Here is a 14847-nt window from a genome sequence, read left to right as displayed (position 1 = left end):
ATGTTCATCATGTATTGTGGTCTTTAAAGATGGATTCTAGTGTGTCTGCATATTCTAGGATTGGTCTGCATTAAGTAGTGTATGCTATGAAATGGCCCTGGTTAAGGGCGTAATGCAGTACTTATTCAGCATGCGGCCGGACCTTGCACGCCTTTTGGGGTTTTTGTGTTGTTTTGCAAATATGAGGTCGGTCTGTAGGGTGACATCCAAAAATTTCATATCCTCCTACCATTTCAAGAGTAACTCTAGGTTGAGTCTGTAGGTCGAAAGCACAGTTCTGATACCAAATCTAATTGCGTAGAATTTAGAGTTGTTGAAGGGCATTTTTCACTTGAAAAAACAGATATGTACACTGCTTAAGTCTGACTGTAAGTTAGCAGTATCTGTAGCAGAGCTTACTCTTTGGTATATTATGGTTTCATCAGCATAATGACCAACACAACAATTAATAGCGCGAGAAAGATCAATTATGTAGACAAGGAATAATGTTGGTCCAAGCCAAAGCCTTTGCAATATTTCACTGATAATTATTCGTAAGCAATACAAATACTAATCAGTGAAAGATCCTGTTTATTGCTGTAAGTCTTACAATTAAAGTACACAAGAAAATTCTAAAACAATACTAATCACAAATGTTAAAAATAGCTAATAAGAGTAACACCCTTACACGAATGGTCATCTATGTTTCTTTGCTCAGACCTGTTTGTCTACGAGTCTTGATGGTCAAAAGAGTCAACAGTTGACATAGAAAGAGCCTTAGCATTTGAAAATGCTTCAGCAGACAGAGGAGAAAAAGGCAGAGCAGATAAAAGAGAAAGTGACAGAGTCATTTGAGCTATTCTCTTTTATAGCTGCCTCTGTTAGCCTATGAGAAGATGTTTAGGTGCTGCGTGTCTGTTTTTTATGTTGTAGAGAATTAGTATTTGAGTGGACTTGTCTTGAGTATTACTTGGGAATGTACTGATTGAAAATGATGAGCATAGACCTATTAACTATGCATAATAATATAAAGTATAGTTAACCCGTAGTTAATAGGTCTATGACGATGATTAACTGCTATTTTTGTCGCGTTTAGTAAACGTTGGAAAGGCTGTGTACATGTCATTGCCTCTCATTTCTTTTGGCAGTTTTTCTGGAAGCTCAATTAACGTATCTCATTCGATGTGTTTCTTCCACTGAGAAGTTTCTATTCTACTTGTTGATGCATTTCAAATTGATGTTTGTTTTCTGAAGGTCTTTTGATGTTTGAGACGTTTTTTGACTATGTATATTTCTTGTGGCTTAGACATTTCTTCCTTTTGGTATCTCATTTTGCTCATGTCTGTATACAACGATGGCAAGCTTAAAAATATGAACTTGTGTGCTTAAGATTTAGTATATAGTTGGCAATCCCATTTAATACAGACATTATGTTTACCTGTTTCAACCAATTAGGTTATTATAGCACCATTTTGTTTCATGAATTAATAGTTATTTCAGACAAAACAGTTCAAGCCTATATTAAAAGCATATTTTTTTAATAATTCAAGATTGCAATAAGTAGAAATAAGAACTAGCTTAAACTTTGTTTTTGCCATCTCAAACAACATCATGATCAGACTGGAGTAAAGCTGATATTGTAATTCCTTTTTAATAATACTGACGATTAGAACTTTAGTAGCTGTTGTAACTTTAGTAGACGTTTACAGATGAAATTAAAGTTGATTAGAATATTTCATGAAGACGTGTTTTATTGTCCGAAACCGGAAAAAACTGATTCAAAGAAAAATGAACAGTAATAGCAGTTATCTTATGATACGGAGGCACACAACTCCCAATTATGAATTACAACATATTCTCCCTTTTCAAATAAAAAGTTGGATCTGACAGATGTGACATGAAACCTAAAAAAAACACGAAACAATAATTACTAATGTCATACTTTATTGCAAATTGAGACATATAGGAGCCTTTCACTCTCGTTGAGAACGCCTTAGAACGGGTGATTTGCTGGACTGCGGCGGGTTAGTACTTACAGTTGTTGGTTGTGGAGAACCCGGGAAACTAACCCCATGTGTGGCTGCAACGGGCTCACCTGAGTAGAGGCTGGCAGAGGAGAGTTCACTTGTGTAAAATCTGGCAAACACTCTACATCTGAATTAAGAAAATATTCATCAGTTCTATAATAGAGCGGTAACTGGTCTGATGCAAGTTCGCTTATATCTGGACGGGAACCCACATTGGGTAAAATTGAGTCCGCTTTTTGCACACAATTCTTGAGGTGGTCTACGTGGCGCTTCCAGACTCTGCCATCAACAACTATCTCATAACATAATATTCCTATTTTGTCCTTAATGGTGCCTTGTTTCTACTTTATTGCGCCTAGATAGCATCTCACCCAAACTGGGTTTCCAGATTTGAATTCTCTTACCCCCTCAACCACTGGTATCAATGGACTTTGTTTCGACCCAATTACTGGCTTTAAACAGTCTAATCGTGTTCTCAAGAATCTACCCATCATTAATTGCGCTGGACTCTGGCCTGTCACGGAGTGGGGTGCGTTACGATACGCCATCAAAAATTTATTTAATCTGTAACGCAAATCTAAACCTTCTAATCTAACGAGCTTTGAGCGCACGTTTTACAGTTTGAACGAAACGTTCTGCTAAGACAGTTGCTGAATGATACGGGGCTCCCCGCTTATGTCTTATTCCTAAATGCGCTGCGAATTGCTCGAACTTGGCACTAGTAAATTGGGGACCATTATCACTAACTAGTTCCTCCGGTATACCCCATCTAGAAAAAATTGATCTCAGCATGTTAATTGTGCTGGTAGATGTTGTGGATTTTGTAATGCACACCTCCGGCCATTTAGAGTAAGAATCCACGATGACTAATAACATATTATCACCCTCTACTGGTCCTGCGTATTCAATATACACTCGCTGATATGGTCGAGACGTGGGTAACCAAGGGTGAACAGTGGCAGCTTTTGGATTGTTACCTAACACCATACATGCCTCACAAGCCTTGCTAGTAGATTCTATGTCTTGGTCTATGTTCGGCCACCACATTATGGATCTAGCAATAGATTTTATTTTGGACATTCCTAAATGTCCAATGTGTAACTCATGGAGAAGCTTAATGCGTATACCCTCTGGCACTACTACTCGAATACCCCTCATTAGTACCCTCAACATAACCGATAGCTCATTTCTACGAGAGAAATAAAGGTTTGCAGATTTGAATCTTCAGGTAATAAACTACTCGACCAACCATTCACAGTTAACTCTATAACCCTAGACAAAATAGAATCTCTACTCGTTAGCTTAGCGACCTGAATGGAGCTGATTGGGATGTTTAGACTTTCCACTTTGAATATAAACGCATTTGGTTCTTCGCGTAAATTTTCCATTTGGCTTACTTCAGGATAACGAGACAGAAAATCTTCATTATTTTCTGAGCTGTGCCGCCATTTTACTGAATAATCGTAGGATGAAAGTTTTAGAGCCCAACGTTGGCTTTTTTCAGCTGTCATGACCGGCAAGCTTTTATCTGGGGCAAATATTTTACTCAATGCTTGGCTATCAGTAACTAGCACAAATTTTCGGCCATAAAGGTAATGTCTAACTTTTCCAATCCAAATACAATGGCGAGACCTTCCCTTTCTATTTGAGGATACATTGTTTGCCCTGAATTTAGCTTCTGAGAAGCAAACTGAATTGGCCGCTCTTCTCCATTTATAGTGTGAGATAATACAGCCGCCATGCCTACCCGGGAGGCGTCACAAGTTAATTTAACTGGTTTATTTGGGTCAAACTGAACCAAAAGCTCACTTGTTCTGACCAGCTGTTTCGATAGCTGGAAGGCTTGATCAGCTTCTACGCTCCATTCAAACTTCACATGGTTTTCAAGTAACGCTGTGAGGGAGCTAAGACGGCCGCTAGATTGGGTGAGTAGCACCTGTAGAAATTTAAGAAGCCTATGTATGCTCTAACCTTAGACTTATCTTTAGGTGTGTCAGTTTCAATGATACTTTCAAGTTTAGCAAGTACGGTTTTAATGCCTTTGTCATTGATAATGTGCCCAAGGTATTTGACTTCAGATTGAAGGAATGCACATTTGGATCGTTTAGGCTTCAGACCCTGATTTGATATGGATTTAAACACCAGCTCGAGTCTACTGCTGAGCTCTTCTATGGTCCAGCCAACCACCAAAATGTTATCATCGTAAATGTGAATACCATCAATTCCACTCAGTACCCGCTCAACTGCTCTTTGCCATAACGCCGAAGCAGTTTTTATACCATAAGGTAAGCGTGTGTATTAGTACAGACCACTCTGGGTGATTAAGGTCAAGAGCTCTTGAGACCCTTCATCAATTGGCATCTGGTTATATGCCTGAGGAAAGTCTAAATTTGAAAAATATTTGTTTCCTGTCAGATCAGATAAAATGTCATCTATGTTTATTTGCGGTGGAGCTACTTCTTTTAATAATGGGCTTACTGTGGATTTAAAATTACCGCACGGTCTAACTGAACCGTCTGATTTTGGAACAAATATCAGGCTTGTGGACCACTCACAGTGTTCTACCGGTTTAAGTATCCCTTCATTAACCAATCTATCTAACTCATAATCTACAGTAGATTGCAACGCAATTGGCATGCGATACGCTTTAGAACACTTAGGCTGCGCCCCGTCGACCAACTCAAGTTTAGCTGGCGGACCTTTTAATAGGCCCTGCCCTGTAAAGATATCAGCGTACTTAGAAACTATAGCATTCAGACCATTTACAGCTCCTAATGTACTTACATTTTTGATGGCCTGCCAGTCTAAGTGAGGTTTCTGCAACCAGTGTCTACCCAATAGTGTGAACCGGAATGCCTCCAACACATGCAGCCAGAGATCCTGGTTTGACCAAAATGTTTCACAGTTACTGACACTTTACCCATGCATTTCACCATATCACCAGTAAAACTAAAAAAATTGAACATTAGATTTGGTAAATTTCAAATCACTGAATTTGTCTTTGTTGACAGCGTAAGGTATTAGTGATATAGAAGCACCAGTATCTATCTCCATTGGGAGTTTAACCCCGTTAACATCAATGTTTAACACATAAGGGTTATCAGCATTTGATTTATAAACTACAAGTGTGTTTGAGATATCAAGTGAGTCCGGCTCAAAGTTTTCTGCCTCAGTGTGGGCAGTTACTGCATGAGCTTGTGAGTTTGACCCCTGAACATTTTTTGGGCACATAGGTCGAATGTAACCTATTTCTTGGCAGTTATAACATTGTGCCTCCTTAAAACAGCAACTCTCTGTAGGGTGGTTGGTTCTTTCGCATCTCCAACATTTAAAATACTCAACTTTGTTTGACGATGGTCCTGGGCCTTGGACAGGAACCTGGGACCCGTTGGCTGTAGGACCTTTCCCATTAGGTTTTCTCCCAACTCCAACAGCTTTAACTTCCTGCTGTGCCATAGCGCTAGATTGATAATCGTCCATCTGGGTAGCCAGCGTTACTGTTGCATCCCATGTTAAAGTTGGCCCCTCTCTAATTAGAGCCTGTCTAATAATGTCCGAGCGTACCCCGGCAACAAGTTTGTTTTCGAGTTTCTACTTTAACTGGGTTGACGGGCCAAAGTTAAAGTGTGTTAAAAGCTTTTTAAGAGCAAATTCTGGAATAGACTCAGTAGCTGACTGAGTGCGAGTGTCAAAAACGTATGCTTCTGCTACCTCATTCTTACATCCATAGTGAGTATCCAAAAGCTCAAGCAGTTGCTCATAACTTTTACCCTCCAAGTTGTCTGGCGAAGCCAAATTTAAGAGCAGCTGTTCTGATTCTGCACCAGCCAAGGCAATCAATGAAGCCTTCTTGTCAGCATCTTCTATATCATTTACCACCAGCCATGAGGTTAATCTGGTCTTGTAGGTTGGCCAATCAATCTTTAGATTCTGGCTTGAAATCTCCAACATTTCCAATAGGCATAGTGAAAAACTTAGTTGTGAGTTCAAATTCTCAGTCCTTGTCGTCAATCTGTTGTAACTTTAGTAGACGTTCACAGATAAAACTAAAGTTGATTAGAATATTTCATGAAGATGTGTCTTATTGTCCGAAACCGGAAACGAACTGATTTAAAGAAAAACGAACAGTAATAGCAGTTATCTTATGATACGGAGGCACACAACTCCCAATTATGAATTACAACAGTAACCTTAAGGTATGATAACAAATATAGATTTGAGAAAGTTAGTCGTAGAACAGGGTCACTTTCGCAGTGCCCGCATGCGACAAGGCGCCCCGAAACCCTTTTAAGGCACCTGCGAAGCATGTGCTAAAAAAATAGCTCGGCTCATATTTTAATTCGTTATGAACGTTATACACATGTTTAATTATTGCTCACATTGCGCCACTTTTCACATTGTATAAAATAGAAATAATCAAATAGAATTTAAAATTTCAATTAGAAATATTTTATACCCAACTCACGTCTTTCCTAGTCAAAGGTCAATCTCGCGGTTCTGTCCCATCTTTTTCTGACCCATTGACCACGCAAAGTGATGAGGAGTGTACTTTTGCCCTGAAATCGTTGCAGAAAAGCGAAAAAAGACATACATTTGTAATGAGGGTTGGGGAGAAGAGTTCTATTTTACATCCTTTAAAGATAAATGTCTGTGCCTTATTTATGAGACGACTGTTGCAGTACCAAAGCGGCGCAATGCGCTTCAAAACCTACACAGAAACTCTGATGTCAACTATCCACCTGGTAGGGTATTACGGATAGAAGAAGCTAATGGATTCAAAGCATGTTTAGATAAACAGCGGACCTTTTTCACAAAGCCGATGAAAAAATCACAGAACGCCACTGAAGCCTCGTTACAGCTGCACATTTTTTGCACAAGAAAATGTTTTCGGATGGGTAGGTTTTCAAAAAAACTATGATGCTCATTGCTATTACATTATTCAAAGATGAGAAACATGGTCCTGAAGTCATCTCTGCACTCTCCAAAGTCCAGCTTGGAGCAAGTACGATGGCAAGAGTACGAGTGTTATCTTTGTCTGAGAATTTGACAGAGCAGGTGGACCGGGATCTTGGTGCGTGCAGCTGTTTCAGTATGCAATGTGACAAGTCACTAGACAGCGCCAGCACAGCTCAGCTGACAATATTCATCCGAATGGTGTTTGATGGTTTTTTCTATAAAAGATCTGCTGACACTCTTGCCACTGCAGGCAACAAACGCCGGGAGTTTACATATACACCATGGTCAAAAACTTTTTCTTAGAGAGCAAGGTGCCATTAAATAAGTTGGCATCAGTAACAACAGACGGAGTACCAGTTATGACAGGCCCACATGTGTGCTTCATTACACAATGCAGGAATGATCCAGACTTTCCAACGTTTCTGCACTACCAATGCATCATTCATCAGCAGGCGATTTGTGCGAAAGTGACCGGCTTTGATCATGTGATGGCGCCTGTCATAAGGATCATAAACAGCGTCTGCTCCAAAGCAACACAGAATGTTCAAGATGCTGCTATTACACACAGAAATAAGATGGCTCAGGAGGGGACCAATTTTACCGCGGTTTATGTCACTTCTGAATGAAGTCAGAGAGTTTATGGTTTACAATTAAGAAGACGCATCGCTGCTTGAGGATCCAAAGTGGTTACTTGACCTCGCATTCTCAACTGATTTGACTGAGAAGCTGAACCATCTGAATCGAAAACTGCAAGCTTAACACAAAACTGTTGCTCACATGCTCAGTGCTGTAAATGCATTTGAAGCTAAAACGAACATTTTTTCTGTGCAGGTGAAAAGGGAACACATGCTGCATTTTCCTTTCGTGCAAGCAGCGTTAAAATACAATGTTTCTGCAGCTTTGAGTGAAGTTATAACAAAGTACTCTCAAGTCATAAACAGATTAGGAAAGGAATTTGAAGACAGGTTTTGTGACTTGGAGAAGCTTGAGCTGTGCGTGTCATTGGTTACAAATCCTTTCATATACGTAGACATGGCATCTCTGCTGTGCAGCTCAGTGCTTTGTTCAGTTTGATTGCTACTGATGTAAAGATGAATATCTTAACACTGCAAAATGACATAAACCTTAAAGTTCACCAAGTCTGCACCAAACTTTGGGTGCGTTGTGGACAAAGAGAAGTACAGTGATGTGTGTACAGCTGCTGTGAAAATTGCCAGCTTTTTTGGTTCGTGTTAATCAGTCTCTTTCAATATGAACTTTATCAAGAACAAACATGGAACCCTCCTGACTGGTGCACATTTACAAGATTTACTGCAAATTGCTGTGTAAAATTATTCACCAGATTATAATGCAGTGGTGAGCAGCATGAAGTGCCAGGCCTCCCACCTCCATAGTAAATGAACTCACGAATCAGACATTCTTTTCATTGTTTAAAGAGCAGTAATATTCATCAGAAATATTGCACAAAATGTTATGTTCAGAAAGTATTTGTGAGCTTGTTAAGAGAAGGGAAATAAGTGGTGCCTCCTTGGTTTAAAAAATGTTACGTTTGCATTACAAATACAGCACTTCAAATGTTTGAGTAAATAAATGTTTCATGTTGAAACATGTTTTTCAATTTATTATTATTGCTGCGTGAATGGCTGATTATTGTGAAAAATAATTATTAATTATTTACCATAACTGCTATCTGAAAACTCATTGGGACTTTCATAATAGCAGAAACTTTCTGTTGTATATATTTACATGTAGAATGTTATTGTGAACTTTGACCTTGACTCAAGCCTATTTGAATTTATTACTGGAGAGGTTATTGTTCTGTGCTGTTTGTTTTTCTACAACAGATGGCTATATTATCATTATCTATATATAAGTGTGAGTGTCCCTCGTTGGTGTGTCCGATTACAGCGATAAAATAAGCACGAACAAAACCTGCTTCGCACGGGATTTGGTCTCAGAACCATCAATTTTATGGACAGGCGAGCTAACTGCTATACCAAGCCGCTACATTGCTATGCAATAGAATAATTGTGCACATGGTTATTACACTTGCCAATCGCCATGGGCATATTAATAGTAATTGGTTAAAATATCCACACTTCAAGCTTTAACTAATTTACCAGAAGAAAAGTACGTGCCTAGATATAACCAAAATGCTATAAATATGTGTATATATAGCATAAACTTAATTAAACTTATATCACACACAGAAATAAACAACATCTTCATTTAAAAGTTAGAATGGTGAAAGATACAGATGTTAGTATGTCCATAAATCTTTTGTGCAAACATCACCCGTGCAACGCCAGGCTTTTAACTGGGAATACATAAAAATTGGGCAATGTTTGAACCTAATTTTTGAAAGAGTGAAGATTGGCACTGGTTAATAATTGACTAGTGACAGCGCTGGAAAAGCAAAAGCTTAATGTGTTGTGAGCTTTTAAAGGCTCTATACAACTAGTAACACTTCAATGCTCTTAGCCCATAATTTAAAAAATGAGGATCATATAAATTATGTATTTCTTACGTATGTCTGTTGCATGCCAAGGTTCAAAATCAGTGATTAAGTAAAATATTTTACCAATATTAATGTTTTTATGTTGCTTGGCTTGTACTTTTTCTCAAATGCAGTTTTATGACTCGTGTATAGTCAGTACCAACCTACTCAAAACTATATTGGTACATCTCTAGTTTGACTGAAATCAGTCTGTCCTCAAATGGCTATCCAAAAGCCTTTGTGTGAAAAATGTTTTTGCTACTTATTGTTTGTGGCTAAATTCTTAAAGGAAGAATTGTAAGGAAGAGATGTAAATTATATGACCAGATGTGCTCAGGAGCTATACATGTACATGTCTGTACATGTTTGGTGCAAAATTTCAACAGGCACAAAATTGACTACATGATTTCTATGATAGATCAATGTAATGCCGCTATAATTTGAGTCAAGGTGCTGTGATAATACTAATATGCTATATTCTGTTTTAGATTAGCACAACCTGAGATCGTCACTTCATGATTGAGAGCAGAGATCAGCTTAGGCAGTGGCTCAACCACTCTGTTAGAGTGGAGATAACAGATGGTCGGGTATTAATCGGTGAGGGTTGATTGCTTATTTGATTAGTAGAATCTGTTAGGTTGGACGCTTATCTTAAAGGCTGACTTGCAACAAAATTCGCATTACAGTTATTTGGTATCAAAAGATTCACCATGTCTTACTCTGCTGTGTTGTAGATGCAAAATATGTGGAAATATGATTACAAGCTCTTAAAAGCTCAAAAATGAAAAGCTGTCGTAGATTGGAATCAGTTTATTTCTTTGACGTAATTATTACATTTGGTTATTGTCTTGTCCCGTGATGTTCTCACGTAAATTGAAAGGCCAATAAAAAGCTCAATATGAAACTTTTCGTAGCACTAGTTTATGACAAACACTTCGGGTTTTACCGAAGGCCCCGTATCAAATATAGGTGCTCACTACTTTACAGTTTTATTTTGGCTTGGTTTAATCGTCTAGTCGTAATCTGATCATGTGACCCATACTTTGCGAATAATTTTTACAGCGTTTTTCAATTTCACAGGTGACCAACAGGCTGGTCATGTTTATCAGGCATGATATGTACTCCTTCGAGCAAAGGTTAAAAAACTAAACGAAATTTCACGGTAGGTTATAAGATATCAGTGCCAAAAGCATTACATTGACGATAAAATAGACACTTAAGAACAATAGACATGGTTTTATTGAATGCGTGAAGTATATTTGTAAAGATATTTCGACGAATGAGGTTGCATGAAAGTGTAAACAGAAGCCATTTTGTTCAAGTACGTCCCATTTGAGCCGTTTTGGAAAGGGATCCCACCCTACAACGTTTTCGTAATGGCTTAACAAATTAAAGGACATGTAGTATTAAGTAAATATTATATTAAACGCTAAAATGCGCAATAAACTTTCGTTTACTTTTCACTAATTTTTATTTCATCAGCGCCATATTAAGCATGTACGAAACACAAAGAATGCTGAACTGAGAGGAAGAGTGAGCGGCGTATCTCTTTCATGCATTGCTGTAGGGATTTCTGCAAATAGCATATCGACATCTTCGTTATTCCGACGTATTCAACACGCCGACTGCTAAATTTGAACTTCGAGAGAAATCTTTGTTGATATCGTATTGCGAGAAAATATCATTTGGCAGGGGCGGAAGTTCCACATTGTGAGGCGAGAAAACCTTATAGCAGGGACATGGTAACCCGGGGCTGCACTGTATATCATTGCTGTAATCTATCATAGTTCATCACACATGTCCTTGTATGTGTATTAATGTACTAGTTTGATGAACAAATCATATTTCATTTACAATCCAACTGTTAGAGGTCTGTGGAACCCGTGGCTGGCTCAAGTGCTGTTGTGCATACATGTTAAGGGACCACTGTGATACTATCATACTTATTATGGTTTCTTGCTGGTTCAGGTACATTCACATGCACAGACAATGATGCCAACATAATACTTGGACAATGTGATGAGTATCTACCTCCAGGTATGTAATACCGCTTTATACATTCCTTGTTATTCAGCTAGTGATTAAATGGATTTTTCTACTAGAAATTCCGCTGTCATACAGCCCACGACCAAAGAGATATTGGAGAAAAGAAAGGGTACTGATGGTTGAGAAATGCAATATTTGCAGTCAAATGGCACTGCAGTGCAATAGGATAACTGCAATGGTAGCTGTCATGTACTGGGTGTGGGTGTTATTATATACAACAAATAGCAATAATGAAAGGAAAAGATTATATGTTTATAATGTTTGGCCAATATTAAAAGTAAAATGCACTGATATTATTAGAATAACCAATATTATTAATATAGTAATAATATAAAACCAATACACAATTTTGCTTACATTTAAAAACGTCATAGTTTTTATAATCTCATAAGTATAATGTCATAATCTTAAAATCTCATAAGAATCGTTAGAAAAAAATATCATCGTCATTTCCTTTACTTACACTGCGTTGTACATCAGTTAGAATACCGAAGTACTCAAGAGTCTAAAATGGTAGTTACTTTGAAATCGGCAAAAACGAAACGATTTCAGTACTCCTACGTTAATAACAGAAACCTTTGACAATGCTATAGACTGGTGAAATGTGCACGCTATTTTTTCGTGAAATGCGCACGACTTTATCGTTCTATTCTCTGTCGCTCGGCATTTCAATTTCCGGTCTTAACTTTTATTAAACCAAGCTTTTCAAGCGTTTTGTGACGATTTTCGACCAAATTAATCTGTCTATTTGTGTATAATCCGATCAGATGGGTAAGTTTTAAGAAAATTTCGATAATTTACAAAGACTTGGTAACATATTTAAATAGGTTTATATGTGTTTTGTATCGTTATTATGCTTTAACTAATCTATAAAACGATGGTTAAATTTGTTGATGAGATTTCAAGGCAAGGGTTCGTCTCATTGTTAATGAATAATTTTCATAAGTTGTGTGCACATGCATTTATCATAAAAACTCTCATACTTCGCTTCCGCTCGTTTATTCGTGGGATGATATTTATCTATGTAGGATTTATCTATGATAATCCGAGTTATCTTTGGCTTTTTATTTTGTGCACTCAGCTTGTTTGAGCCATTTCCGAATAGATACTTCTAGTATCTCCTGTATTGTGGCCAAGCATTCTTGCGCTATATGCAATCATACCTCGAAATACGAGTGCTGTAACATAGGAAAAAATTGAGATATGAGCAAAGTTTCGAGCAATATTTTGCCGTGAGAAAGAAACAATTTAGAGATATGAGCATACGGTTTTCGATGCGCCAACTATGCAAGAGACCGCTTTTGAGAACAGCGTCGCAGCATGCTGTTTCATCAGCATGATTTTGAGAACAGCAATTGGAAAGAAGTTTCTTGTAAGGAGATCAATGGTTGAATTGTTTGTAAACAAGGCAAAAGTTGTTTTCACGCAGATGACTAGCTTTATACTAAACGTGTCATTTGTTATTCATGGTTCTCTGGCTTATGTTATGGCCAGTGAATTTAAATTATTTCATTCAAACTATTTCTTACATTTACTCATATTTGTAGACAATAAGAAAATTACAGAAATATATTTTTGTTAACTTTGAACGTAAGTGTGCTTGGCGCTAACATAAGCAGCAAATGAGATGTTGGTAATCCAAAAAGTGTTTTGAACTTGCATCCGCATGCTACACCTAGTGCTGATATAACTGAAGGCGTGTATCAAGCACAAATATGCCTAAAATCAGGCTGTGTAGTGACCTTTTTAATAAGTCATTGATAGTTGAAATACTGGAAATTGCATGTTTTGTAGAGAAACTTCAGTATGTTCAGAGCTAGACTACATGGTTCATTATATTGCATAATAGGCAGTTCAAAGCTGCCTAATTGATGCCATTCTTACATTTTTGATTGAATACCCCTAAATAATAGTCAATGTTGCATTGATTCTTGAAGCTTGCTTTCCGCTTGGGTAGGATATCCTAAAGACCCAAGGAAATTAGGACTGGCTATGGTACCTGGTCGACACATACTAAAGTTAGAGATTATGGAGCACAAAGAAGAGGAAATATTGTAGCATCATATGCCAAGGACATTAATTGGTCATATTGGCGTCATCTCTGCCGCTTGTTTAGTTTGTTTATTTAAAATTAGTAGCTTTATTTTTCTGTTTGTGATTTTGCCATTGCCTGGTTTTGATGGGTTGGTTATAAATCGCTAGATTTTTTTCAAAGATTATAATCAGCAGTGAATCCAGTTCTGGCTTTCATCAAATAATTTGGAGTTATCCACTATTATAAATAAAACCACATTACTAAGGTTTTGATCATCATTTAGTTTGTGAAACGCTGGTGTAACATGGGAGTTACAAGTTTGGATAGTGTGAAGACTTATCTTTCAGGTAAAAAGTCGCTATAAAATTTGTGATTGTCTCATGCATTTCTGCAGTGTATTTACTAGGTCATAATACCTTTTTCATGTTCTGTTAATCAACTTGCTAAGTATACTTGGGTCACACATAAAGGAAAGCTCAGCCACCCCGAATGAATTCCAGAGCCCTCGCCACGGTCCAACGTCCGTTAAAAGTATAGCAGTGTTCTTTATACCAAGACTAGCTGTGCTACCTGGCTTTGCCCAAGTATTAAAAATCAGCTTATAAACAATGATAAGTAATGAGAGTTGCCTGCTACTTGCTATTAGCCTGGCAGATTGCCAACAGACAAATTTTAGTAAGCTTACTAATGACATTCACTTACACGATCACCCTGCGTGGTATGCAAAGCCATTGGGTATGTGCTCCCATATAGCGACTTATATCGGCATGCTAACCACTCATTCTCTGTGGCCTATTGAGTAGGGTGTCGGACTGGTGAACGGTACGGTCCAAGATCACATCTTTTTCGGGACGGATTCTTTGTTCCAAGATTTTAATAGGCATAGCCGGAATGAGACACACATACTTTGAAAAATATATATTTAGATGAAATTAAGAGGGTTCGATATTTATGGTAAGTAAACCTTCAGGTCTTTCATCGTAATGGTTCTGTAACACAGATAACTCTTTTTGCCAACAGCAATATGATATTTAGGAGCAGCGTAGATACGGAAGATAGATAAGAAACATCTGATGCATTGATGTATTAAGTCTAAACACTGATACATGTACTTAATATCTTGGTTAACCCTCGAGAAACACATAGGTATAAACTACACCTATACAGATGTATAAAATCTTTAGACAATACTATTGTGGTGCAACTCCAGCTCAAGTTATTCTGTTAGTCTTGGCAGCATGAGTGAAAAAGAACAAATCTTGTAATAGAATCATCTTCATGCACAATATTTATTGACTAGTTAGCAA

At 37.8% G+C, this 14847-nt stretch overlaps 2 protein-coding genes across 3 annotated transcripts; one reads left to right on the top strand and one right to left on the bottom strand.

Annotated features, from left to right (window-relative positions):
* Nucleotides 1–121: 121 nt before the first annotated feature.
* Nucleotides 122–5486, bottom strand: LOC137404952 (uncharacterized). The gene is made up of 8 exons (XM_068091178.1): nt 4997–5486; nt 4562–4723; nt 4035–4249; nt 3611–3942; nt 2668–3195; nt 2411–2570; nt 2075–2302; nt 122–256 (listed from the first exon to the last, which is right to left on the bottom strand). Exons 1-8 carry the CDS (start codon nt 5484–5486, stop codon nt 122–124), a joined length of 2250 nt encoding a protein of 749 aa, XP_067947279.1.
* LOC137404452 (N-alpha-acetyltransferase 38, NatC auxiliary subunit-like) lies at nt 4085–13810 on the top strand. Of its 2 annotated transcripts, XM_068090663.1 has the most exons (4): nt 4085–4291; nt 9948–10056; nt 11428–11496; nt 13463–13810. In XM_068090663.1, the coding sequence occupies exons 2-4, from the start codon at nt 9975–9977 to the stop codon at nt 13561–13563; spliced, it is 252 nt and encodes an 83-aa protein (XP_067946764.1). In that variant the 5' UTR covers nt 4085–4291; nt 9948–9974; the 3' UTR covers nt 13564–13810. The 2 variants fall into 2 exon arrangements, with proteins under 2 accessions (XP_067946764.1, XP_067946763.1); XM_068090662.1 differs by lacking the exon at nt 4085–4291 and having other exon boundaries at nt 9932–10056.
* The last annotated feature ends 1037 nt before the right edge of the window (nt 13811–14847 follow it).

The sequence above is a fragment of the Watersipora subatra genome, chromosome 9 (genome assembly GCF_963576615.1).
Source record: "Watersipora subatra chromosome 9, tzWatSuba1.1, whole genome shotgun sequence".
Taxonomy (NCBI): Eukaryota; Metazoa; Bryozoa; class Gymnolaemata; order Cheilostomatida; family Watersiporidae; genus Watersipora; species Watersipora subatra.
Note: the sequence above shows the minus strand (reverse complement) of the source record. Positions and strands in the feature narration are given on the sequence as shown.

Bases quoted from the DNA above. Each gene is read 5' to 3' on its own strand.
- LOC137404952 (XM_068091178.1), bottom strand. From the start codon at position 5,486: ATGGACGATTATCAATCTAGCGCTATGGCACAGCAGGAAGTTAAAGCT. The intron at 3,943-4,034 runs GTACTTGCTAAA...AAATTTCTACAG, and splicing joins ATGACAAAGGCATTAAAACC to GTGCTACTCACCCAATCTAG. The intron at 257-2,074 runs GTGAGCCCGTTG...TTCGACCTACAG, and splicing joins CTCTGCCAGCCTCTACTCAG to ACTCAACCTAGAGTTACTCT.
- LOC137404452 (XM_068090663.1), top strand. From the start codon at position 9,975: ATGATTGAGAGCAGAGATCAGCTTAGGCAGTGGCTCAACCACTCTGTT. The intron at 10,057-11,427 runs GTGAGGGTTGAT...TTGCTGGTTCAG, and splicing joins AGATGGTCGGGTATTAATCG to GTACATTCACATGCACAGAC. The intron at 11,497-13,462 runs GTATGTAATACC...CCGCTTGGGTAG, and splicing joins TGATGAGTATCTACCTCCAG to GATATCCTAAAGACCCAAGG.